At 36.8% G+C, this 27502-nt stretch overlaps 2 protein-coding genes across 2 annotated transcripts in view; one reads left to right on the top strand and one right to left on the bottom strand.

Annotated features, from left to right (window-relative positions):
* LOC101894558 (sodium-dependent nutrient amino acid transporter 1-like) overlaps window positions 1-23614 on the bottom strand; it is a 73056-nt gene extending 49442 nt beyond the window's left edge. The window contains exon 1 of the mRNA XM_059126498.1: window positions 23589-23614. The gene's annotated coding sequence lies outside the window, so the exon portion shown is untranslated. The remainder of the gene's footprint in view (window positions 1-23588) is intronic.
* The window catches only part of LOC101894056 (ankyrin repeat and sterile alpha motif domain-containing protein 1B), a 46498-nt gene that overhangs the window by 5660 nt on the left and 13336 nt on the right, over window positions 1-27502 (top strand). Inside the window, exons 2-8 of the mRNA XM_059126497.1 lie at window positions 21078-22118; window positions 22191-22587; window positions 22649-22728; window positions 22793-23146; window positions 23207-23411; window positions 25813-27196; window positions 27249-27472. Coding sequence (XP_058982480.1) covers window positions 21185-22118; window positions 22191-22587; window positions 22649-22728; window positions 22793-23146; window positions 23207-23411; window positions 25813-27196; window positions 27249-27472 — 3578 coding nt within the window. The 5' untranslated portion in view covers window positions 21078-21184. The remainder of the gene's footprint in view (window positions 1-21077; window positions 22119-22190; window positions 22588-22648; window positions 22729-22792; window positions 23147-23206; window positions 23412-25812; window positions 27197-27248; window positions 27473-27502) is intronic.

Genomic DNA, 27502 nt, shown 5'->3' with positions numbered 1-27502 from the left:
TGTTTCTGAAAAGTTTTTACCATATTTTTCAATCAATTTTGCAGAATTAACATTCATTTTTGGGATAGGGTAATGGATGTGATGTGCCAAAAATTGTCAACATTAGACATATTTGTGGTATAGTTCAGCCGATTTAAGGAATTTTCAAGATTTTGACAATATTTTTTACACGGTATGGTAAGTATGCCTCTTATATAAATACACCTCAACATTTGCGTATTTTCAAAATTAAATGATATTAAGAAACTGTAAAACTTTCTTTCGTAATCTTCACACCTTTTTAGTATTTGAAAAACAAAGTTTGAGAGAGGAAAGAAATTGCCTAAGAAGTAGAACTTATTTTAATTTAACAGTATACTCCAAAAAATGGAATTCTAAGAGTTTAGTTTTACTGCAGCTAGAATTAAAAAAATATGAATATGTCACTGAGTGAAAAATATTGATAGTACCATTTACAATAACATTCAAACTGAAAATAATAGGTAAAACACTAATACTTTGTGTAATTGAATTTTTGAAGAATTCAACATTCTCTACCTTGGGTTTGAGGTAAATGCTTTAATGAGGTAAATTATTTCCTTTCAAAATTTCCAACATATCTGTGGAAGGTACCAGAAAGAGTGATCCGATATTGTCAATCACTGCGCACCATTGCAAAAATATTCATAGCAATATTCAAAGCAATACAAATCAAATACTTCCTTTCGATAGCTGTTAAATTGGAGCTGTTATGGGCCTATACCAAAACCACAAATTTTCTACAATTATAGTTGTTTGTGAGTTTCCTATTGTGCATTTTCGTTGAAAAATCTGGCAAAAATCATAAAAATACGAAATGTCAGGGTGTACTGTTATATGGGGAATGCAGAAAAGCCAGGATACATTTTTAACACTTTTGTTGAAAAATGTGTCTAAAATCATTGAAATACTGAATAAATGCATTTTTATGGGATCTATAGAAAAACATAGACCTATGTGGACAATGTTATACTGTAGATGGTAGATCCCGTCATGGTACAATAAAAAGGTTTGATGGGGCTACCAGCTGATTGCAATTTTGTTCCACGTATTCCTGACTTTTTCCAATTTTATGTACATATTTATTGTTTTGAAAAATGAAAAAAAAAATTATTTTCAAAATCAATGATTGAAATTGCTGGGCGAGAACAAGTGATACTAACCAGATTTGCAATGGTATTGAAAGATTAAACACTTTGGATCATATTTTTGAGAGAAAATCCAGACATATCATTAATCTTTCGCGCCATTTACTCATTTTAAAATTGAACAAAAAAATAGCAAAAAAATGAAAAAATATATGTGTATAAATAATAATTCAAAATGCTGCATTTGAATCAATTTCTTTAAAAATGTGACTCAAACGATCAAAGTACCCGGAGGCTATAGAAAAACGTTACCCTGTACAGACAATGTTCTGCCATCAAAGGTAGTCCCCACTGCAAGCTCTAGGTACCGAATTTTAGAAGAACATTTATCTCAGATCCTAAAAAAACTGAATATCGAGAGGTAGCGATATGAACAAATTATCGCTGATTCGGTTGGAAATTGGCAACGTCACTTTCAAAATACATAAAATCAGCGGGTATCGTTATAAAGTGGACACACCATTAATATTTTTGATTGGATTATAGCTCAGAGAACCTAAACTTTACCGAGTAAATTTTAAGAACCGTGAGAACCGTAAGCACTGAAAATTCCACTAAAAACTCCTCATTCGATTTGGCTGAAGAAATGTCATCTGAAAAATAAGATGCACGAGATGCAAACAGATCATGATGTATGATATATCCTGAGGTTGAACTTATAGTGAATATATCCTTCTAAGGTAATTAAAATACTAAAAAGGGCTTTAATTCCCTAATTCGCCCCAGACTTTGATCGCCATTTTGTGTTACAGTTTAATCGGATCTTGTGTCAAAATCTTATTATTTTAAACCCTTCATACTTTGATGAAAAGTATAAGAAATATTTAGATTTCCCATGTAAATTTAGTTTCGGAGACCCAGGTAAAAATTATGATGAAATATATATCAATACTAAGGACAAGAGCGATAAGACGGCCTGAGTGATACCTTTATATCCCTCTTAATGAAATTCATACTAAACTATGGACAATTATTTATCGAAATAATCAAAATACGCCTAAATGGACAACCTCAACTGCTGGGCCAGTTCCCTCATAGAATTTGGTTGAGATTTCAGAGTGATATTAAGGCGAGGAGGTTTGAGTTGAATTTGCACGATTCTAATTTAGATGCCTCCAATCATTATACATTGGTGTCGGAAGTAGTCCTTCGCAGTGCCTCATGTACTAATATAAAGATAAGCTAGTTTGCATTGGGAACTATAGAACACATCTGCTGCTCTATAGATCGATATTTCGACTCTACAAAGTGTCGAAACTTTATAAAACATGACCATTTTGTTTCACATCTGACACAACAGCACCAGAAATAGTCTCCAGCTGGACTGCCTAATGTCAAGACTCCCAAATGTTAATAGGTATGCAGTCCATTTTTCTATGACATCGCACTCTGGATCTTATGACCCTATAAAAAAATAAGGCTCAAGCTCGATAGAAATGTATGTTCAAACCGACCCATGTTTAGCATTTTGTACCTGTAATTCTATTCAAGTGTTACCCCAAGTATTTTTTTTTTTTTTTTTTTTTTGATACCCTTTTTTACATTCCAGCAACAAAAACAATTTCGCGCCTAACTGGCTGCTCCAATAAAATTGACAATTGCCATACTAAGCTGTTTGTTCACATTCCACCGAACCAATCAACCATAGACCAAAAACACTTATCGGCAACGCCATGAAAAGAATCTCAATTTGCCAAAATGCCAAAAATACGAAAAGGATAGACTTTTTTTCTGGTTCAATTTTTTTCCTTTGACAATAATACAATTTTATTCTTTCGTCCCATACAAATTTCTCTATTAACAAGTGAAACAAACAACAAATCTGCCAAAGAAAAATGGCAAACACAAACCAACTGGCAAGCGACCCAGCATCAGAGAGAATAAGAGAGGAAGAGCCTGGCACACACATACAAACACATGCACTGAGTGAGCAGCAACGAAAAAACGGCAAACAGAAAATTTACAACCATTTCCTCGGTCAATATCCTTTGACCCAAATTTTGTCAATTTTGTTCTGTTTTGTTGTGCTGCTGCTCTCGGTCTCTTTTCTGCTCTTTGTTTGTGTTCGTCATACATACATATATCGTCGTTGTCGTTGTCGCATCACATCGTATCGCATCTCATTGCTCGCATCCATTCAAACATGCCCACAATCAGATGAGATTTCATACAAAACACAAACAGCCATACAATGAGAACAACAGCGACAGCAACAACAACAGTACCAGTCAGCCATACAATGTTAGTTCTACAATCGCATGTGAGTATTTCCTGCATGGATGCAGGCTATAAGTGTGTGGCTGTGTGTGTTTGTGCGAGGAATATTTGTGAATATTTTATAAGCTTAATTTGCTTAGTGTGTTTGCTTATGTTGCATATAACCAGCAAACAAGCTAGCTAGCTATCCAACCAGCCTAGTCATCCATCCATCCAGCATCCAACAGCTGCCACCGCCGAAGTTGATGATACTGATGACGTTGTCATTGTTGCCATTGTGTTGTTGTGGGTACATTTTTGTTTTTGTTGATTTGTGACAGCCGCACCCCAACACCTTATCCCTTGCCAGCCCCCATCGAGCGCCATTTACATCGTTGTGTGGTAGCCAGGCACCAGTCAGCCAGCCAGCCCGCCACTAGCAGCTGATGGAGCACAGTGTCGTGTGCGTGTAGTCCAGAAATAGATCGACCCAATGTTACACTTTTTTTCCATCCATCCATCCACCAACCAGCCAGTCTTAAATTGAATAATTTAATGGAAACAACTTTTGCCCAGATCTTATCTGGAATTGAATTTATGGCGACTCTAAGTACTCTGGGTTGGGTGTGACAAGAATAAACAAAATGTGAGAATATACAGTGTGCGATGCCACTTAGGATGGAAGACATTATAATAATAAATAGTGTTTTCTTTGGTGAATCTATTGCCCAGATTTTTGGGGGCTAATCCACACCACGTTCGCATTTCTTTGATGAACCGTAGTTGTGGGTGTTTTTATTCAGAAGAATTAATAAAATGGACTCCGAACTAATTCCATAATTTTAATTTTGAGATGGTTTAGAAAGTTTGACACAAAACAATTAAAGATTTTGGGAGATTTTAATATATGATATATGGATTTAATCCATAGGAAATCCTGAAATGTTGGAAATAGCTCATATTGCGTCATAAATTTGTAGGCATAATAAAATGCAATTTATATTGATTTAGTTATGATGGATATCGAAAGCCTCAAATTTTACGATGCCATAGTTCTAAGAAAGGGCCTATATGGGCATTTTTGTTCTAAAACTCGGATTAAGTTCGGACATGGACAACAGCGGTCCACTCCTTCTGCTACCTCCCTCACAAAAGGTCAAAATATTTGCAGAACATATATTCTCTAATAGAACAAGAAAGGATCATCGAATTTTGGTTTAAACATTGCAAATGACAATATTTGTATCAGTTCTAGGTCAGGTGCGAAAATGGACAATATCAGTCTACTCCAATATTTACCTCCCACACAAAGGGTCAACATTTGGAAAAAGTATAACTCTTATAAAATACCAAATCAGCATCCGGTTCTCTTTAGTTTTCGTACAGTATTTCTATTAATAAAGGATCTATTGTGAAGATGAAATATGTCAGCCTACTCCTTCTGGTACTTCGCCCACAAAGATTCAAACATTTTAATGATTATATCCGTTATATTTTTGCGAAATAAGCATTCTCTTCAATTTTGTCACAGCAAAGTACCTTTATTAACCGTATCAACACATCTGGTGTGAATATGAAATATAACATACCACTACTTCTGGTACCTCTCCCCCAAAAGGGTTAAGTTTGAAATAGCCAAAACGCTTATAAATGCGTAGTAATATCCGATTTCATTCAAATTTCACACATCCCAATATTTCTATTATCACAACATCTGGTGTGAAGATGATAGATAACGAACCACCCCTTCTGGTATCTCCCCCAAAGAGGGCCACAATTTTAAATAGTTATGTCTCTTATAATTTGCGAAACAAGTCAGCGATTATTTTAAAACTCGGTAACATGAGATCTAATGTGAATATAGAATTCATCGGATCACTCCTTCTGGTACCTCTTCCACAAAAGGAATATATTTTATTTAATAATTCGCATAAACTTTGAAATAAATGTTAGATGCTCATACTTTGATCTGGTACCTCACGGACATTTCTTAGCTTCCCAAAATTTTTACATTTCTCATGTAAAAATAAATTAAGTATTCCATATAGGTCAAATCTGGTACATTTATATCAGACTTAGATCAGATAGGAAATGTGCAACATTGACCCATCCTCTGGAACGTCTCCCATAAAGGGTCAACAGTTTGGATAATCATAACGCAAGTCAAACTATATTTTAATAAACGGGCATAGGCTGAGGGTAACTTGTCATTTATATTTTTTTGGTCTTTTTGTGTAAAAAATCCCTTCAAACGGAATTGTAACCAGACAAAATACTTCACAAAATTATTTCTCATAAAGTTCTGCTACAGAATACATTAAAAATGTAGAAAACACATTTTATGGTTAAAGCCGTACCTCACATAAATTTATGCAAAATTCTCCTTCAAATCATCATTATAGAGAGATGACGTCAAAGTTCAAAATATTTGTCATAAACCATAAGTAATAGAAAAAAATTATTACATAAAAATGTTGCTATAAATATCTCCTTATTATACCCTCCACCATACTATGGAGGGTATATTAACTTTGTCATTTCGTTTGTAACTCCTCGAAATACTCATGTCAGACCCAACCAACAAAGTATATATTCTTGATCAGCGTAAAATTCTAGCGATGTCCGTTTGTCTGCCTGTCCGTCTGTCTGTTGTAATCACTGTGTCTATGCTGGTCTAGGTCTTCGCACAGCTCCGATATAACAGTACCTCCCTATATATCATATTTTGATGATTTTAACTTCACCGTTTATTTCAAGTTTCGAATTTAAATATGGTAATGGTTTATGACAAATTTAATTGTAAGTCTTAGAATGAACCATAGAAACTTACTTTCGAAATTTATATTTTGGAATTGAAAATTATGTGCTTAAATTTTTACTGCCACTGTAGCACGTTTCCAATCAAAGAAAGTGCGCGCAACTCCGACTGCGAAAACTCCACCTTAAAATGTTAGAATAGCTCCAATATTTCGTGTTATTGAATTACTCACAATTTGTTCAGTTCGACAAAATTCTTCAATCAAAACTAAAATTTTAAAACTTTTACGGTTTTATGTATTATTCAAGTTTCTTTTGCGGAAATAATATTAGGAAAATGGAACAGCGTTGGCTTGTTTGTTCGGGATACCATAGTATTTTGTTGTGACAAAAAACGAGGGAACTGATAAGGATTGGTGACTCTTTCCGAAACCTAGGTATTCCCTGCCTTACCCTCTGGTAAATATTACCATCGTTCTCCACTAATAAACAAACGTTGTTTTTAATAAAAACAACAATAAAGGGATTAAGCCTGACAATTTTGCAACAACAAAAGGTCTTCAAAATCTTTCATTTTGAGGTTTACAAAGGAAGATATTTGAAAAACTGTTGCACAATGGAACCACATCCATTTTTTTGTCCAAAACTTTTTCAGCGTCTCCATATGTTAATCCTAGAAACCAACAGTGACCTAAACATCAAATTTCAGGATTTCAGCTCTATCCCTTCACCCAATATTAACTTAATTAACATTTAGTACGTATGTCCAAATCATTCCACACTCTCCATCCTACTATTTAGAAGTTTTCGTACAATTATAGTAGACAAACCTCCGAAACCACCCCCATACGCCGAGGCTACACATGGACAGCGACCCCAATACCAAATTTAAGATTTAAGCCTCTATCCCTTTACTCAATAAAAAAATTTAGTAGCTTTTAGTTCTTTTCGTACAGTTAAGTTCTTTTCGTTAGATACCAACAGTGACTTCCATATCAAATTTCAGGATTTCAGCTCTGCAATTTTTCCTATTACCAAATTTAGTATAATTATAGTACGCACATCCAAAACCAACCCCTTCTTTCAGATTCAGACACCAACAGTGACATCCATATCAAATTTCAGGATTCCAACTCTATCCCTTCACCCAATACCAAATTTAGAACTATTTGGTATTTTTTGTTCACATTTCCAAAACCCTCTCCATATCTCAATCCCAGATGACAACAGACCTCGATATCAATTTTCGGGATTCCAGGTCTATTTCGAACAACTTTGGTACGCATTTCCAAACCACCACCAAGTCTAAAACACAGATACCATTAGTAGTCTAAATATGATATTTCAGAATCCCTTCAACCAATACTAAAATAAAGTACCATTTAGTACTTTTTGTACAATTATAGTACACATTTCCGATACCACCCTCATATGTCCAGGCTACACATGAACAGCGATGCTTGTACCAAATTTCCGATTTCAAGCACTATCTGTTCATCCAATACCAAATATAGTAGTTTTTAGTACTTTTCGAGTACTTGAAATACACATTTCCAAAACCATCACTTTAAAACAACAATACAAAATTCCAGCTTCATCCCAGTACCATTACCATACCATACCCATAGTACCATTTTGTGCAATTCGCACACTTTCTACACATTTCCAAAACCACTTTCATATATCAAACTTAGTATCCAACGTCGATTCTCATACCAAATTTTAGTTTTTACCTCTATACGTTCACATAATGCCAAATGGTACACTTTTAGAAGCTAAGTATTATTTTAGAACTTTTTGTAACCTTCAGGTGCGAATTTAAAAAACCCTTTGGTACATCTATCCTGCAATCACCACTGACTCTCATTCCAAATTTCTGAATTTTTCCTTATTTCGCTTGCCCAATACCTAGTATTAAATTTTTAGTACTTTTCGAATGCTTTAAGTATAAGTTTTCAAAACCCAGCCTTGTCACACGCCTATGCACTAAGACTGTCCCTTGTGTAAATTTTTTTTTAGCTTCAGCTGTTTCGTCTAGGTGTTAATGTTAGGTCTACATTTAAATACTTAATTTTTTCGGCAAAGTGCCAAAAGAGAATATATCAAATTTCATTGTCCCGATAAAAAATATCATCAATTTTGGCAGCTTTATCCAAAAATATACCCAAATTCCCGTTTGCGTAATTATCTTAGGGATTAGATTTGAGCAAAATTCTCTAAAAATACCTAAAAATGTATCAAAATTTTCCATTTCGATTACGTTGGCGGTATAGCTCACTTACATCAATTACAGTACCTCTTGAATTCAGACTGCTGTCATTTCCAAGCCACTCGTCCGACAGCTGTTAAAATTAATCCAGTGACAGCTTATTTTATTTTTTACAAGCGCACAAAAGCATTTTGGTGAGAATTTTCCAGAAAAAAAGTTCTTCGTGATGGAATTCAAGCATGATAGTGTGATTTCTTTATATTTGGCTAGAAAACCACAAGTGGCTATCGTTAGAGCACTCCAGCATTTAAATATGAATACATCTTATGTATCTCGTACCATCGCTTGTTATCGTGAAGTGGACGGAAGAAAACAGCAGGAAGTAAAGAAGCGACTTGATCGAAACCAGCGTCGTAGTGGCCAAAAAGTGTCCCGTGAGCTGAACATATCACGATATTCCATTCGGCAAATATTAAAAAAATAAGCTCGGGGTAAAGCCATTGAAATTCCAAAAAGTGCAAGAACTTTTACCACAACAGAAAGAAAATAGACTAAAAAGAGCTAAGGAGTTGCTACGCTTGGCCGAAAGTGGTGAACTGCCGAATTTGGTTTTCTCCGATGAGAAAACATTCGTTGTCCAGCAGTTTGTAAATGCTCCACTCGTATTAATCGACTATGGCATCAGAATAAATGCCGAATATTATCGCGAAAATATTGTGGAGGGTGTATTAAAGCCTTGGGCACACAAACATTTTGGCCGCAGACCTTGGATATTCCAACAGGACTCAGCACTTGAATAATGTCGCTAAAATCATCAAAATACCGAATATCGGGAGGTACCGTTATATGAGGGCTATACGAAGACGTGGACCTACATGGCCTATTTTCTGTCGTAGGCTGTAGAATCCATTACGAACTTCAAATATTAAATTTGAAATAATTCCGGTAAAAAATGTCGCTAAAATCTTCAAATACAATGGTGGAGGGTATAAAAAAAACAAATTATCGATCACCTCAAGCAAGCGCTTCGCCGGGAATGGGCCAAAATACCGCAGAGCAACATTCGGGCAGCGTGTGACGGTTTCATTGGCCGTTTGAAGGCCATTATTCGTTCCAAAGGTGACCAATTCAATCCAAATCTAAACTTAGTCTACAATTTCTTGCCATTTCCAACATTTTTTGCTTTCATTAATAAAAAAAATATAATTAAAAAAAATATAAAAATTATGACGTTTGTTGCATTTATTATCTCACCCTGTACATCAATTAAATCAGCATTTTTTTCTATATATTTCCAATTTCACCAGAAGGCAACTTTCAGCATTTAAAATTTTCGAAGCTGACGCAAATTTTGCTAATTTTTTATTCGATGACCATTCAAAATGGTAAGCTTCTGCCCTGTCCTAAGTTTTAAAAACGTTCGAAATTCCGAGTGGTTGGTTTATAAGTGTGGCGTGTAGAGGTACTGAAAATCAGAAAACAATTTTGTTGTTGCTCCATTAATCGAATCGTAATTGCGACCTGTAAGGTTATTACAATTTAACATGGGAATGACGGATGGACTTACTAATGTGGGATATAATCATTATACATTTTTTGGGAATTTTCTTTTCTCTCTCTCTTCTTTTTCTATCTCTCTCTCTCAAATTTGGCAAAGCATCACATCCAATACTTAAGTCGTCTTAGAAAAATTATTATAAATATATATACATAGAGGCCAACGATTTAAGATAGCACCATACAGGGTATCCCAGATTTTATAAATTCTTTGTGTATCTTCGGGTTTCGAGGAAAGGTATCCATAGCAAATGGCGACATTTTGCATGGAAAGTGCTAATACAACCTTAAATATATATAACATTTTATATGCCTGGAAATGTCAAAATTACTTTCAAGCCTATGACCTATTGTACATACATATTACAAATTATTTTTTTTTTTTCTCACAAATAATTATATCCTTCCGATAACTAAGTCCCAGTTCATTCACCCAAGTAACCACGGAAATATTCGGATATCATGTAGCCACTGTGTGTATGTATGGCATCCAGTTCAGATATTACCATCACAATGAATGTTATGATGCCAAAGATTCTTGAACTTTTGTTACAGGGTTCCATGACACACAAACTTTCCAACTGTGGATGCCTCTCGTCTGGCACGATGACAATTTGGCAGATGATATTGTTACGGTTGAATGTTTGTTTTGTTGTGCGCGAATAGTAACTGAAATTGACACCACGGCGGAGGACCCAACCCAAAAGTCTAGCAAGCGGAAACTCCATCAGAAATAATTATGATGATAACACATTTTTGTATGCTATGCATAGCGGTCCTCCGCCCTTGGTTGGTGCCTGCGACATGCGCACGCACACACACATACACATGGACCTAACCATATCCATTTAATTCTGTGTTTGGTATCCCCTGGAGTTGGTTGAAATTTCCCATGCGAAACTTTTAGTGACGCCAGTCGGCCAGAATTGAGTAAAACACACAATCACACATATATATACTCATACACATACACACACAGTAGCCAAGCAGCCAGCCAGCCAGCTTGGCAAATATAAATACTTACTACAACAGTAGCTGTCAGGATACATAACTGTGCCTGGGGATACACACAAAGGGAGGAGAACAGGGACACACTCACACATATATAACTTCAATTTTGGGAGTTGTCTCCGTACTCCAAAGTTTTTCTGTTGGATACATACACATATTTTACAACTTTTACTCCAACAAAATACTCACAATGCAAACACACACATACACTCGCACACACCACCTCTCGCACACATGACTCTATTTTGACAAATTCGCTTGGATCCTGGCTATCATTTCATGCACGCTTCATTACGCCCTGTCCTTAGAAAATCTCATTTAAGTTGTGTTGTAGTAAAACGTGCTGCGCGTAAACGGCAGAACCAGCCGAATTCCCCATTGTTGTCGTGTCCTGTCGTATCCTATACAATATTTATCACATTGGAGTATTCATTTATCGACAAGCTCTCTCGCTCTATCTCTCTATCTCCCGTTTTGTGTTTTTTTTAACCAACCCCTGTTTGCCAGGAACTTTTTGGTGTTTGAGTGTGTGTGTGTTTGTTGTTCTGTCCATTCTTTGTTGTCCTACAGGACATAACCTACCTTTGTTTTTTCTCGAGTATCCTTAAAGACGTTTTTTTTGTTCTTCTGTTTTTCGTTTCGTTTTTGTATTGAATTGAAGTTCGTGTGAATAACTTTTTTTGGATTTGCCAGACATTGTGGCTGCTGCCTGGCTGCCTCATTGTCTGGCTAGTCTGTGGTTTTGTTACGATTTTTTATCTGTTGCGGCAAAATCAAAATGTTGTCATTCTTCTTTACAGACCAAGTGTTGTTAACGATACTCAGCATTCCGTTTATTTGATTTTCTTAACAGGGTTAAAAAAATCAACGACTAATAAAAGCAGATATTGGGCACAGTGTTGGGGATTTGAAGAGGTTGGGTTTTTCGCACAGAGAAATTCGTACTAAAAAGGTACGAAAAGTGCTAAAATTTACTAAATATTGAATATTTTGTATAGGATGTAGAATTGTGAAATTTGAAATAAGAGTCACTGATGGAGTGCAGGATAGATGTACCAAAGGGGTTTTGGAACTTCGAAATTAAGGTTACGAAAAGTTCTAAAATGTAACTAAACTTCTAAAATGCTTCTATGCGGACGGATAGGGTTAAACACTTGAAATTTGGTGTGAGAATCTAGGTTGGAAGTAAGTTAGATTTATTCGGGTGTACTAAGAGTGCGAATTGTACAAAATGGTACTAAATTTGGAATATTTTGATTTTGGGTGAACGGATGAAGCTGGTAATTTGAAATTTTGCATAGTGGTCCCTGTTGGTGGTAGAGGTTTGTGATAAAGTGGCGATTTAAGAAATGTGTGCTAAAAGTGCACGAAAAAGTGCTAGAATTTCTGAAAATTGGAATAAAAGTTACTGATGGAGTGCAGGATAGATGTACCAAAGGGCTTTTAGAAATTCGAAATTAAGTTTACAAAAAGTTGTAAAACAGTACTAAACTTCTAAAATGGAACCATTTGGCTTATGCGGACGGAATAGGGTTTACGTTTGAAATTTGGTTGGAAAGTAAGTTAGATGTATGCAGATGGCTTCGGAAATGTGTACTTAGTGTGCTAATTATATTAAATGGAACTAAATTTAGAATAGTTTGGTTGTGGGTGAACGGATGAAGCTGATAATTTGAAATTTTGAATAGGGATCCCAGTTGGTGGCAGAGGTTTGTGATAAGGAGGCGATTTAAGAAATATGCGCTAAAATTGCACGAAAAGTACTAAATAGTACTGTATTTGGTACAATGTGGTATTGGTTAAACAGATTGTACAAGTGAGAAGGGAAACCAACCATTCTGTGTTGAGATCAGTTCCAAATCTCACTCCTGAGAAATAAAACACAACCGCTCGTTTGGGTTGCTGGTTTAAATCTGATTTTATTTTCAAAAATATTGTTCTTAACTGCTACAAAAACTGATCTAACTTAACCTATTCGCAGCCACACAATTGTCCTTGTCTATTTTTAGATTTACAATGAACCATTGCATAGCTGTTTGTCCCTTCATTCAAGTGGTCTTGGCTACCTACTGGCGCATCGATAATTGTGTGTGTGTGGGTCATGGACTTTATTATTTTACACATTACCATATGCGACAGCGCACAAGATCACTGAATTGTATACATGTGGTATTTTATGACCGCTGGGAAACTGATAATGTTTAAATATTTATTTTTAATTTTTGGATTTTCCCAGCGCCTCAACCGCACACAAAAGGATGTACAAAGTATTTTGTACACAGATTGTGCTTGAAATCTGAAATTTGTTATTAGAGTCTCTGTTCATGTGTAGCGTAAAAATATGGAGGTGGTTTCGCAAATGTTTTCCATAATTGTACGAAAAGTACTTAATGGTATACCTTTTTGGTATTGGTTGAAGGGATAGATATACAATTCTGATTCTGATATATGATATGTAGGCTTCTTGTGGTATCTGTGGTTGAGATTTAACGGTGGCTTGGAAATGCGTACCTTAGTAGTTCGAAAAGTACTAAATGGATAAAGGATAGAGCTGGATTAGCGAAATTTTGTTGGCATCAAATTGGTTGGCATCTAGGATTCAGTTTTGGAGGTGGTTTTGGAAATGTGTACTATATTGTACAAAAAATCCTAAATTGTACTAAATTTGATATTGGTTAAAGGGATAGAGGCTGAAATCTAAATTTTCTATTAGAATCGCTGTTCGTGTGTAGACTGGACATGTAGAGGTGGTTTCAGATATATGCACTATATTTGTACGAAAAGTACTAAATAGTACTTAATTTTGGTATTTGATGAAGGGATAGAGATAAAATTCTGAAATTTCATACTTAGATTACTGATGATATCTGTGTTTGCGATTTGGCGGTGGTTTGAAAACGCGTCTCATATTTGTACGAAAAGTTCTAAGTGGTACTAAATAGGTAATGGGTGAAGGAAAAAATCTAAAATCCTCATATTTGGTATGTGGGGTTGAAATATGGAGGTGTTTGGAAATGTGTTCCATAATTGTATAAATAATAAGAATAAATGCTACCAAATGTGGCATTGAGTGAATTTATAGAACTGGAATCTCGAAATTTGATATGATATGGTGTCTGTGATTAATATATACAAGTGGTTTGGCAATTTTGTCCTATAATTGTACGAAAATTTACAAAATGGTACTAAATTTGGTCTCGGTTGAAGGGTTGAAGACAAATATTCTAAAATTTGATATTGAGGTCTGTTGGTATAAGTTTTGAAAACTTTAAGGTGTAAAAGGTAAACATTTTCCTGTTATTGTTTCCGAAAAAGAAAAACTTGAATAATATATTGAAAATCTGAAAATGTAGTATACGAAGTTTTGATTAAAAAATGTTGTCAAACTCAACCAATTGTGCATTTTGAGTACCAAAAAGGTCTAACACGAACTATGAATCTAAAATGTTGTTAGTAGTAGTCTAAATTTTTACCTTTAAATTTATAAAATTTGAAAAAAAAAATATTTAAAAATGTAGCCAAAACCACTAATTCGGAGATTCCGCCTTATGAGCAATATAAAAAAGGGACCGTTATATATACCTATATGGACCTATATACATTAATCTGCCTCAAGTGGTAGAACACATTATAAATTCCAAAGTACCGAACTTTTAGAAAATGTGGCTTAGGTCCTCCAAATATCGAATATCGTGAGGAAATATTATATGGGGGCTATAAGAAAAATTAAAACTATATAGACAATGTTCTGCCCCAGGATGTAGAACCGAATTTTAAAACTTTCTATTAGAAAATTTTAAAATGTCACAATACCGAATATTGGGAAGTACAGTACAGTACAGATACGTCCAAAACGTGCCTCAGCGAAATAACGGCTTTAGACCAAATCCATTTCAGGACACTTGGAATCAATGTAGGGGTGTCCGTCCGTCCGGCTGGCGATAACTCCCGAAGGGTATATCGTAATATTATTGATTATTACAAATTAGATCCAGTTCGGAGATGAGCATCTTCGAGCCCTCCTTCTGGTATATCGTAATATTATTGTCAAATTAGATCCAGTTCAGAGATGGGCATCTTCAAACCCTCCTTCTGGTACCTCCCCCATAAAATTTTTAAAGAAAATAATTCACTTCATAGAAAGGGAATGGATCATTTAATTTCGTGCAACCTTTGCAAATCCCAATATTTTCAGTGATAGGTCGGGTACGAAAATGAACAAAGAATCCGATTGTCTGTCTAATTGCACATATACCAATAGTTTTACTAGCGCCAGATCTGGTGCGAATATGGGATATATCAATCTATTCCTCCTAGTGCCTTCCCATAGCGGATCAACATTTTGAATAGCAATGAATCTCTATGACGCGAAATGAACATTCGATTGCTTTTAAGCTTTGCACATTTCCCAATTTGCTATGAAGATGGTAGACATCGGTCCACTCCTTCTGGTACCTCAACCACACCCCCCTCCCACACCACAAAAAATAAACATTTTTTAAATAAAAACACTAAGTTCGGTCGGACCGAACTTTGAATACCCTACACCATCTGGAAGGAATGTGGAAATTAAAAAACGTTTTAAAACTGTTATAAATTATAAAAATACCGAATATACGGACGGGCCGTTATATGGGGGGCTATACAAATACATGGACCTGCACAGTCAATTTTACGCCACAGGCTGTAGTGCCCATTACGAACTGTAAATAATTTGAGACAATGTCGCTATAATCATGGAAATACCGAATATAGGGGGTACCGTTAAATGAGGGCTTTACGAAGACGTGGACTTGCATGGTCATATTTTTGTTATAGCTTGTAGTACCCATTAGGAACTTGAAATACAACATTTGAAACAATTCCGGTGAAAAATTTTGCTAAAATCATCAAAATATCGCATATAGGGAGGTACCGATTGATGGAGCTTATACGAAGACCTGATAGGATTACGAACTTCAAATACCACATCTTCCTAAATTTCATAAATCCTTATATTTCTACTAAAACAATATCTGGTGTGAATATGGAATGTATGGGACTATTTCTGGTACCGCTCCCACAGCCAGTCAAAATTTGGAATAATCCAAACTCTCATAAAATGTGAAATACGCATCCGATTCATTCTAAGCTTCACACATCCCTATATTTCCAATAACACAAGATCTGATGTGAAGATGGAATACATTGGTTTCCTCCTTTTGATACCTTCTCCACAAAGGATAAACATTTTGTATTATTGAATCTCTCATAATATGCGAAAAAAAGTCAGCAATACTCTTCAAACTTGGTTCATCTAAACATTTCTCTCAACCAAAGATCTGGTGTGAATATGGAAGTTATCAAGTCAATATTCCCTACAAACTACACAACTGTATTGGCATGCATGAGTGCATGAGCTGTGGAGTTTACATTTCAAGCTGTCTGAGAAAAGACTCCCATACACAAGGTATTTTAACAACTATCCAATGATTTCCAAACCAAATTGCTTTCCTTCAATACCCTTCAAACCCTAAAATCATCAACTGATTTTAATTTCCCTCTTGGTTAACATTTAATGCAAACGATGTCGGCATCATTTCGAATTAAATAGTTTCCAGAGATGAATTTATAATTGCTTTGTACTTATCTGAGCTACAATTTCTTTTTTTTTCGAAGGCATTAGCTTTGACGTTTTATTTTCCGCCCATTATGCTCATTATTATTGCTATTATGATTTGCAAACAAAACCAAAAAAGAAATCTCGCTTTGATAATTCACCTGTGAACTAAAAAACAAAAAAGGAACAACAGCGGCAGATACTGCCGAGATTATGATGGCAATTAATTTCTCACAATGGCCCAAGGTGGGGACCAACAACATAAATCTGATATATTGTCAGTGTAGTTATCTCGAAGAGGAGGAAGATGACAAAGAAGAAGAAGCGGCAGCAGATTAGAAACTATGCAGATAATATCGCAAAAGGTTTGGCGTGTGAAAAGCTGTAAATGAATGCCATCCACCCTCTACTTTTTAATCGCGTGCTGTGTCGTCTCGGTTAGTTATGTGGCTTGAAAGAAAATGAAAAGACGTCCGCCAAAGAGGACGATGGAGACAGAGACAACAACAACAACAACGATGCACTTGATAGTTAATGAATGCACTTGGGGGGAGAGTGAGTGCCATAAATCAACTTTAAGTCACTTCAAGTTACCGAACAAAGTACTTGTGGCCAAGGGCAAGGTATTTAGTAAAACTTGATGGCGATGAAAGGAAACTTTTGTGTGGCATCCAAACGAATATTCATGCTAGCGATTTTTGTTTGCAATTTGTGTTTATTTGCAAAATGGAAATTGCAAAATTTTGCAAAAGTTACATTGAATTTTTGGTGGAGGAAATGAAAAACCTGACGGCGTTTGTGTGGAAAACTTGTAAAGGGTGTAATTTTTGTAGATTTACCTATCTACAAACATTATGAAATAGAGATGTTATACTCTTTGTAAGGGAATAATTTTCGTGAACTGTATAAAATCAAATGTGAACATTGAAATTTCGTTGGAATGCTTGGCATGAACACACGGTTATATTTGAGTTGACAAAATTTATGAACTTGAAATACAAACCGCAGTAATCTCTTGTTTCCGTAGGGAGACCCAATAGACAAACCAACTAACCGTCTTCTTAAACATAGAAATCACCTTTAAGACATTACCATAGAAAATGCTTGAGGGCGTGGTTCACTTTAGTGGGGAAGTACTCCTTAAAAAACAGAACAACTACATCTGGAAAGCTGAATCGTGAAAGCTACACTAGTTTTCAAAGACATCATGATCGAAATCCTAAAATCATAATATACCTGTTTGAGCGCTACAAAGAATTCGATACGGCAGGAATAAATGTTTCTCTTCGTTTGAGAAGTTAATGTTCTCCCAGGTATGCAAACCGTGACCGTAAAGGCAGTAGAGTGATAAATAAAACTAAGGATGAATGTGTTATAAATATCAAGATGAATGACTGTTTATTGAATGTTCTGAGAGGTATCAAACCGAGCTGACATATTACGTTTTATGCAGAGAGCTTTGAGGTTCAAACAATAACTTATATGCAGTTAGCCACGTAGTTAGCAAGAGATTGCAAACAAACGGCAACAATAGCTGGAGAGTGCCTAGAGAAAGTTGTAGAAAAATGACTTAAAACGCAGCCTGTGCGAACTTAGTCCCAATGGAAGTTGTAGGGAAAATCTTCAGATTAGAAAGGCTTTCTCCCTACGGTCCGTGCCAAGCAAACATGGGCTATAAAAGGGAGTTGTAGGCACTCTTTTAGCTCAAGAACATATCTGTCTGCGGTCCATACTAAGCGTGACCAGGCTCTATCGATCCTTTGGCAATATATAATTCTAAATTTAACAAATTTCTAGATCTAAATTTAACAGAAGTTATGGCTCAAGAGTAAATTCAGGGAAAGCGTTTTCTATCAAAACTACGTTGCCAATGAATAACTTTTATCTTGAATCGAAATTACCATTGAAAGAAACATGGAATAGTGCTTACAAAACCTCGCTGGCAAAAAGTTGGTAAGAAATTGCTATATTCGGGTTTGGTCGACTATGTGACACCTTACACCACTATACCACTGTCCAACCTAAAAAATAACTCCAGGAAAAACTTATTATACCCTCAGTCATATGGCTACAGAGGTTATATATCATTTGATAGGTCCAAAACCATTGAAATAACGATTTTAGACCCAAGGTCTCCTTGTACCAAATCCGACTCAGGACATTTGGAGTCGATCTAGAGGTGTCCGTCTGTCTGGTTGGTGCCCACTATAACTCTTGAAGGGATAATCCGATTTGGTCCAAACATGGTGCATCGTAATTTTATTATCAAAGTTTGATCGTGTACAGAGATAGGCAATATCGGCCCACTCCTCCACAAAAGGTCAAAATTTTCATAAAAAATAATTTACCTCAAAAACGAGGACGGTACACCTAAATTTGTTCAAACTTTGCAAATCAGATCAGATGAGAAAATGGAAAATATTGGTATTATCCATAAAGTACCTACCCCACAAAGGCTCGAAATTTTGAATAATTATAACTCTTATAAAATGTGAAACAAGAGTCCGATTGTCATTCTATCAACAGAAGATTTGCTATGAAGAAGTAATATATCCTTCACAACGGGTCAACATTTTTATTAACCATGCAACTCATTAACCTCGAAATAAGCAACCGATTCTTTTCAAACTCGGTACATTCGAATTTTGCTATCAAAACAATATCTGATGTAAAGATGCAATATATCAGACCACTCCTTTTGGTACCTCCCCCACAACGGGTCAACATTTTAAATAATCATAGCTTCCATCAAATTTCAGAATTTCAGTTCTATCCTATCGTCCAATACTAAATTTAGTAGCACTTAGTATGCATATCCAAAACAATCTACATCTCTTCATCCTAGGTTCCATGAGAGCAAATGGAAAATCCTTCCACATCTCAATCCTAGACACCAACCGTTATCCCAATATAAAATTTCAGAATTTCAGCTTTATTCCTTCACCCAATACCAAATTTAGTTCAAGTTAGTACTTTTCGTAGAAATATAGGGCTAATTTCCGAACCACCGCCAAAGCTAAAACACAGATATCATAATTAATCTGAATATCAAATTTCAGAATCTTATATCCAATACCAAGCATAGTACCATTTAGTACTTTTTGTGCAATTACAGAACCCATTTCAATACCAACCTCTTCATCATAAACCAACCGCCCACAAGGACCCCAATGCAAAATTTAAAAATCCCAACTTCACCCGTTAACCCTAAACCAAGCTGGTCCATATTTATGTGGTACCAGATATCAGATACAGCCCAGAAATACCTCTGCCAAATTGTATCAAGATCGGTTCAGATATAGCTGCCATATACATATATCCTCAACCGATTTCGGGTTAATTGTGCACCAAATGGCCAATATCTGTCCATCCGACTGGAAGTCTAGAAGCAAGTACGTCAAATTTGGTGAAAATCGGTTCACATATAGCTTTAGCTTCCATTTGATTTGGTCTTTAAGTCCCTCACATTCATAATATGCATTCGACAACAATGATATTTGGTACCAGATATATTATAGAGCTCGTAAATAGCTTTGCCAAATTTTATCGGGATCGGCTAATACTTGGATGTAGCTTATAAATATCCTTAATCCGATTTCAGGTTTATTGTGCAAATAATGGCTAATATCAGCCCAAATGGAGTGAATTTCGCGACGTACGTTTTCATTTGATGGAACTCGACTCCGATATATATTTTGTTATATAATCCTGCTCGAAGTGATGTCACTCCGTCAAATTTAGTGAAAATCAATTCAGAATTAGATATGCCTCCCATATATGAGTTCACTCGGAAACCAAATTATACTGCTCTAAAGCCAAATATAGACAGGTGGTATGATCTACTTCAAATAAATTCTTTTGTTGCTGGAGATCAACTAAATATGCATAGTGGTGTGGGGTATCATATAGTTGGCCCCGCCCGACTTTTGACTTTTCCTTTCTGCCTTTTCTTAATATTTTTGGGGAAATGTTAATGGAAAAAACTTTTTGATGCAATTCATTTAAACTTTGAACTGAAGAAATATTTAAACTTAATGTGTAGGATAAAAATTATCATAATTTTGGGTTTATAAAAAAAGTTTATTTTTTATTTTCGAAAAGTTGAAATATTGGAAAGAGATTTAGATTAGTTAACGATGGTCAATTCCTTTGATTCTTACTGATTCAATGGAACTCGTTCTTATTCCAAATGTATTTACTGAAAGGTTTTCTCTTCCTTCTTGACGAGCATCTTAAAGTTTTAGCCCAACAGATGCTTCTGCGTTCAAAAGGGTTTTCAAGTTACAGTTTTTCCAAGATGATACTACTTTTGAGATATTTTTAATTTTCCATTCTTAAAATTTTGAAACATGAACTATTCATGGCGTTATTGTACTTTGGTATCTTTTTCGCGATAGCCTTTATAAGGGGGCCGTCACCTTTGAAATCTATAAACGACGGAATATTAGGTGATATCTCAATGTGGCAACTTTACTACAGGGAAAGTTTATAAGTTATACACTCTCCTCTCTAGCAAACACGTCAACCTAGGGCTGTGAAGCATTTTTACGGAATTTGTATACAATACTATTTTTTCTTGCAGATAACCTTCGCCGCAACTTAACTCTACTTCATTAAACGCACATAATTTACATTCCAAACATCATCCCGCCCAGGCATTAGAGGCTATCACATTCGCAATCCATCAACATGGGCAAAGATCAGGAATTCTTAGAGGCAGCACGCAATGGCAATATCTCGTATATTGAGAAAGTACTTAATCAAAAGGCCAAGAGGGCGGGCCCGTTGGCCAGTTTAAGGCGTGGCACTGGCGTCAATGTACAAGATAGTGGTGGCTATTCAGCTTTACATCATGCCTGCCTTAATGGACATACAGATATTGTGCGATTATTGCTCAATCATGAAGCATCGCCAAATTTACCCGATATGAGAGGTTCCTCACCGCTGCATTTGGCAGCGTGGGCGGGCGAGGAGGAAATTGTCAAAATGCTGCTAACACATCCTTATCGCCCAGCAAATCCTGACTTGCAAACCATCGAAAAGGAGACACCTTTGCATTGTGCGGCACAACATGGACATACGGGAGCCTTGTCCATTCTGCTGGCCCATGAAGCTGATCCCAATATGAGAAATACCCGAGGAGAGACTCCGCTGGACTTGGCCTGTCAATATGGCCGTTTACAGGCAGTGCAAATTTTGATACGGGCGCACCCTGAACTGTTGGCACCCTACACAGTGCAGGCCACTGAAAATCAAAGTAATAATCGTTCAAGACATTCCTCTCCCTTGCCACATTCAGGTTCAATGTCTACACCCTCACCTTCATCGCCAGCCACACCCAACAGATGTGTGTTCTCTCATACCTGTCTCCACCTGGCTAGTAGGAATGGTCACAAAGCCATTGTGGATGTTTTATTGGGGTCAGGGGTAAATGTTAATCTGCTGACACCCTCGGGATCGGCTTTGCACGAAGCTGCCCTGTGTGGCAAGGAGACGGTGGTAAGGACTTTACTTAAAGCTGGAATTGACTTGAATGCCACCGATGCTGAGGATCGAACAGTTTTGGATATTTTGAAAGAATTTCCACCGCATGTAACCAAACACATAATAGATGTCATAAATAGTAAGTGGGGGGGGGAGGAACTGAGGGGGAAGCTAGAGGATATTATATTTATCTTCTCTAATGAAATTTTAGATTTCCGCAATCAAATGGATACCGATGATGGCGACGAAGTGATATATCGCCATCAGCAGCAATCCAATTCAACACAGCCACGAAATCATGCCGGCAACTCGACCAGCCACCATCAGAAGCAGCAGCACAACAACCATTACCATTTCAATTCGAACAACCATCTACTGAATCATTCCCTGTCCATGCAGCAGTCCTCGTATAGCAAACAACGATTTAGTTCCGGTGCCACCTTCAATGGGGGAGGTAAGTCCTTGGATAGTGGGCTACAGCTGGATGATACATCAAGCAGTACGGGAGGAACGGGTGGTGGCGGCAGTGGTGGTCAAAGTGCTGGCAATCGTTTCTATCATGACACGCTAAGTTCGCCCGTTCGCAGTCAATCGAACACATCACAGAAGTAAGTGGAAGAGTATAAATCTTCGTTCTTGGGGAATAATGTTCGAAATTTTGTGTTTCAGTGAAATGGGTGTTAGTCCCTCGTCTTCGATGAGCAGCTTTGAACCATCCTCGGTTTCACCTCGATCAAGATGTTCCACGGGTATTTACAAGAGTTAATAACTTAATATTTTCACCTAATTTCAAGGATATATTCCTTTTTCCAGGCGGTGTTTCCAGTTTTGTGGGCAACCCGCCAACACTGAGCAGTTTCGGTCCGGCAGCACCACCCAAAAAACCACCACGGAGAAATCTCTCTGTATCGCCTACAAATAGCGGCCAACCCTTTAGCTACACTTCGCCCAATCATCAGCAGCAGCAACAACAACAAAACAATTTCAGTCGTAGTCAAACCCGTAGCCCTTCGAATGACAGTCCCTTCTCGCATCAAAGTCATGGCAGTGTTAGCGGTATGAGTTTTGACGAATCTCAGCTATGTGATCGTCAGCGGGGCAGCCGTCTCTTTGCCAGTGCACGAGAGACCACAAGATCTTCAGCAGGTATATCATTAAGCTCAAGCAGTAAGTTTTCAATAAGATAATATTCCGGTGGAATCAACTCACTTAACCGATTTTTTTCAGCCGATATGTTGGAAAAACGCCACCTCACGGGTGATATTGAAAACCTTGTGCCAAATTCCAATCAGGATATGAGCAATTCCATGAAGAGACCAAAGCCAGCACCAAGAAATTTGAATAATATATCAGCGGATACTGGTAATAGTGATAATGCCACATTGAAATCATATAATCCAAATCGGAAATTGAAAAGGAACCGCAATAGCTAGTAAGTACTAATTGAATTTTTAATCGATCGGATTTTTAGAGAGATATTGGATTGTCTATAATTAAATATTTCGTAAATAAGAAATCTCACAACATTTCGTTCGGAAGGGAAGATTGAAGGGAGGGATTGAATCAGTAAATTCGTTTCGTAATGTGATATAAGGTTGTAATTACTTACCGTTGTCATGGCTTTAAAAACGTCATCCTTTGGTGCTGAAAAAACCAAAAACAATATTATGTTCTTGAAAATAAAGCATTTCAATTTAAAGAAGATATTCAATAATTTGTGCTTATCTAGAGGTTACAAATTCTGATGAATTGATTTTGAATCATACGAGTGCGTTCGTTGTTGAGTCAGTTTCTTTCTATCTATCAATGTTGGTTGTCAATGCACAATGATGGGCCCAAATCCCATTTTTCGGCAAAAAATTATTGTTCATTATTTTAATAATTTATTATTCTACATTAATGCCATTCATTCTGAAATATATTCCCGGAAATGTAATCCGGATGCGTTCCTTCCTATATTGACATTTTTTGTGTGAAGTTATGTATGTTATACTTAAAAAGAAATCTAAATTCAGTATTACACCCGAACGAAGCCGTGAATATAGGCTACAATAAAAGCTCAGCCGTTTGCGAAAAGTTACATTTACATTTCAGAAACTGAAATATGGATTTGTGTGTGTTTTTTTTTTTTATCAATATCACGCTAAAAAAGGCTCAATAAATTAAACCTTAACATAAGTCATTTTCCCCATAGGAGTTCGGTGGGGCAGCATTTTTCCCAAGATATCCATTTAAAATGTCAAATATGAATAATATATTCCAAATAGACCTATCATTGCAAGATGATTATTGTTTATTAAGACTACCGTAAAATTCCAATATGCTGGCTATTCTTAGGAATAAACCCATTGAAAAATATCTGAATAAATTCATTAAATTGTCGAATATCGAGAGGGTACCATATAGGCAATTTTCGGCTCGGCGAAGACAACTCCAAAAAAAAAAAAAACAAGTAAAAAAGCTAAAAATTCGGCCGGGCCGAACTTTGAATACCCTCCACCGAACGAATTTGGCAATTCTCAAAAACAATAAAATCTGTTAAAAATTCTATTAAAATGTTGCTAAAATCATCAAAATACCGAATATCGGGAGGTACCGTTATATGGGGGCTATACGAAGACGTGGACCTACATGACCCATTTTCTGTCTTAGGCTGTTGCATCTATTACGAACTTCAAATACTAAATTTGAAATAGTTCCGGTAAATAACGTCGCTAAAATCATCAAAATACGCAATATCGGCAGTTACCGTTATATTGGAACTATAAGTATAAGTATTGAACCATTTTCAATACCAAAAGTCCTGCAGACATAATACACATTTGAGTAAAATTTATCAACCTACTTCATTTCGCCCGGAAGCTAGCGTGATTTCTACAGACGGATAGACGGACGGACATTGCTAAATCGACGATCGGTACCCACCGACATCCGGTATTTCGATGATTTTGGCGATATTATTTACCGGAATTGTTTCAAATTTCGCATTTGAAGTTCGTAATGGATACTACAGCCTATGCCAGGAAATTTTCTGTGCAGGTCCACGTTTTATAACCCCCAAGGTACCTTCCTATATTCGGTATTTTCAAATTTTGCATTTGAATACTCTATTAATAGCTTATGACAAAGTTGCCTATGCAGGTCCACGTCGTCGTATAGACCCTAATATACGGCTACATTTGCTATTTTTGAGATTTTAACAGAATTTGTAACAAATTTAATTTTTTTGAAAATTGCCAAATTTGTACCATATAATGGAGGGTATTCAAAGTTCAGCCCGGTGGAAATTACAGCTTTTTTACTTGTTTTTTTTTTTTTTTTTCAAAGATAACATTTCCACAAATTTAAATTTATTTTCCGTCTTTTGTTCTGGACATGGTGTGTGGTTTCAGTCAGACCTCATTTTTTATAATTTTGTCAAATTTATCCTACCTTAAATTCATTGCGACAGGGTTGTCGCTGTAGCAAAAATAAATTATTTTGAGCTGTCATTCCTTGTGTTCTTGTAAATTCCACCAGGTTCTTGTAAAGTATAAAGCATTGCCAATATCTTTACATTTTTTAACTGGCGCTATTTCCTCAATATCCCCAAAAGAACGCAGTGAAGTCAATTGAAAACAATGATGAGACCTAAAGATAAACATATGAAGACTTTAAAAATAATGAATATTTAAAGAAAATGGAGAAGCAAGCCAAAACTCCGCGGAGCAAAAAAAATCAATGCCATATTTCCATATCGCTCCTATCATTTTTCCATGCCTTTGTTTTAAATGTTCCTATTAATCAAGCTAATTAAATATATAACACAATTAACCACATTTCTCTGTTTCCAGTTCCATAACCCTCGGCGATAATAGTGAAAACGATCCAAACCAACCACAAATTCCACAGAGTCCAACCAACTACAAACAACCACCGACCCCCGATCATCCGCCACCATCATCGAGTCACGCTGAGAAAGTCATACATGAACGCATTCGACCATTGAGCCAGGAATATAAACGCCGGTCGGCATTGTTACAATTGCAAAAACAACAACAACAATTGTTGATTGATATCGGCACATCACCTCTGAAACAATTAAATTCGAATACCACTCCGAAGCCAACATCAAATTACGACTACGCCTACATTCAGACCGCGGGTACGAACATGGACACACTTTCATCGAATATTTATTCCACAATTGGATCGGGACCAGTTCGAGGTTCAATGGGTTCGCTCAGTTCGAGTATATCGCTGTCCGATCACAGTGGTTCCACCGATAATGTTGAAGAATTTGTGAGCGACCAACCTTTGGCTGGACTACTCAAAGGCTCCACGGCTGCCATGAATAATGGCAATAAGAAAATTGAACCTGCCTATGCAACGGTAAATAAAAGCGCCAAAATGCAACCACCTCAAGTTCAACTACCACCTCCAAGGCCACAACAACAATTGCCACCAAATACACAGGTACCAGTCTATGCCACGATTCACAAGAAACGGGGCATCTCCACGACAGCGCACAGTAGCAATGAACCCAACGTGGCCAAGGCAAGGCCACCAATTCCTGCCAAACCCATTATACCCGAAAGGCGTTTATTTAAAGCTGCTGCTCCGCAAGTCCCCAACATGGAATGCCAAGAGTCTGGAAACCCAACGAATGATGGCCACAACGACTTGGATTTAGACCAGGAAATGACAAATGATTCGGATGATCTGTATGAAGAATTGAATGAACCAAAAACGGTGGTCGAAAACAACATTCCCAAAGTTAGTGAAGCGAAAGTGGAGAGCAAGGAAACTGTTAAAGCAGCGGAAACGAATGACACTCTACTTAGTCATCAGAGTTCGGTAAATAGCTCATCAATTGAGGACCAATCACAGACGACTACACAGACCACATCGTCCCAGCCCACAACTACCACCACAGAAAGTTCAAATGAGGATAGTTCTTTGACCAACAACAGCAACAACACCTCGTCAACCTCGCATGAGAGCAGCATCCTTAGTCCCTTCAATGCTGAGGAGGCCCGCAAGAAAATTTCTGAGATTTTAGAATCATTTGGCAGCAGTATTTTAAATTCGGATATCTCGCCCACAAATGATTTGGATTTCGATGATGTTGAAGTTCCTGTCGAGCGCCAGGAGTTGACAAGCCGTCTGCGCAAGGCTGGACTGGGCCAACTCGAAAAGAAGCTGCTCGAGCATGGCTATGATAATTATAAGTTTATGGTGAGTTGGAAGATCCTCTCTGGAGCTTTATCTTTAATTTTCTCCCTTTCAGAATGGTGTCTTGGAGGAAGGTGATTTGGAGGCAATGCGCATTACCAAACAGGATGGTGCCAAGTTACTAAGATTTGTGGCCACCTTACCCAAGGCTGCATTTCCATCACAGGTTCCACTGAGGTCTCAGCAGGAAAATAAGACCAGCAATGAGATAAAGGGTGTTGGCTCACTAAATCAGTGGCTAAATGCCATACAACTACCCCAGTATATAGACTCATTCAAGTAGGTTTTACCGCACGTACTCTCTTTGAA

The sequence above is a fragment of the Musca domestica genome, unplaced genomic scaffold (assembly GCF_030504385.1).
Source record: "Musca domestica strain aabys unplaced genomic scaffold, Musca_domestica.polishedcontigs.V.1.1 39, whole genome shotgun sequence".
NCBI lineage: Eukaryota > Metazoa > Arthropoda > Insecta > Diptera > Muscidae > Musca > Musca domestica.
This window is presented reverse-complemented; position numbering and strand designations above follow the sequence as displayed.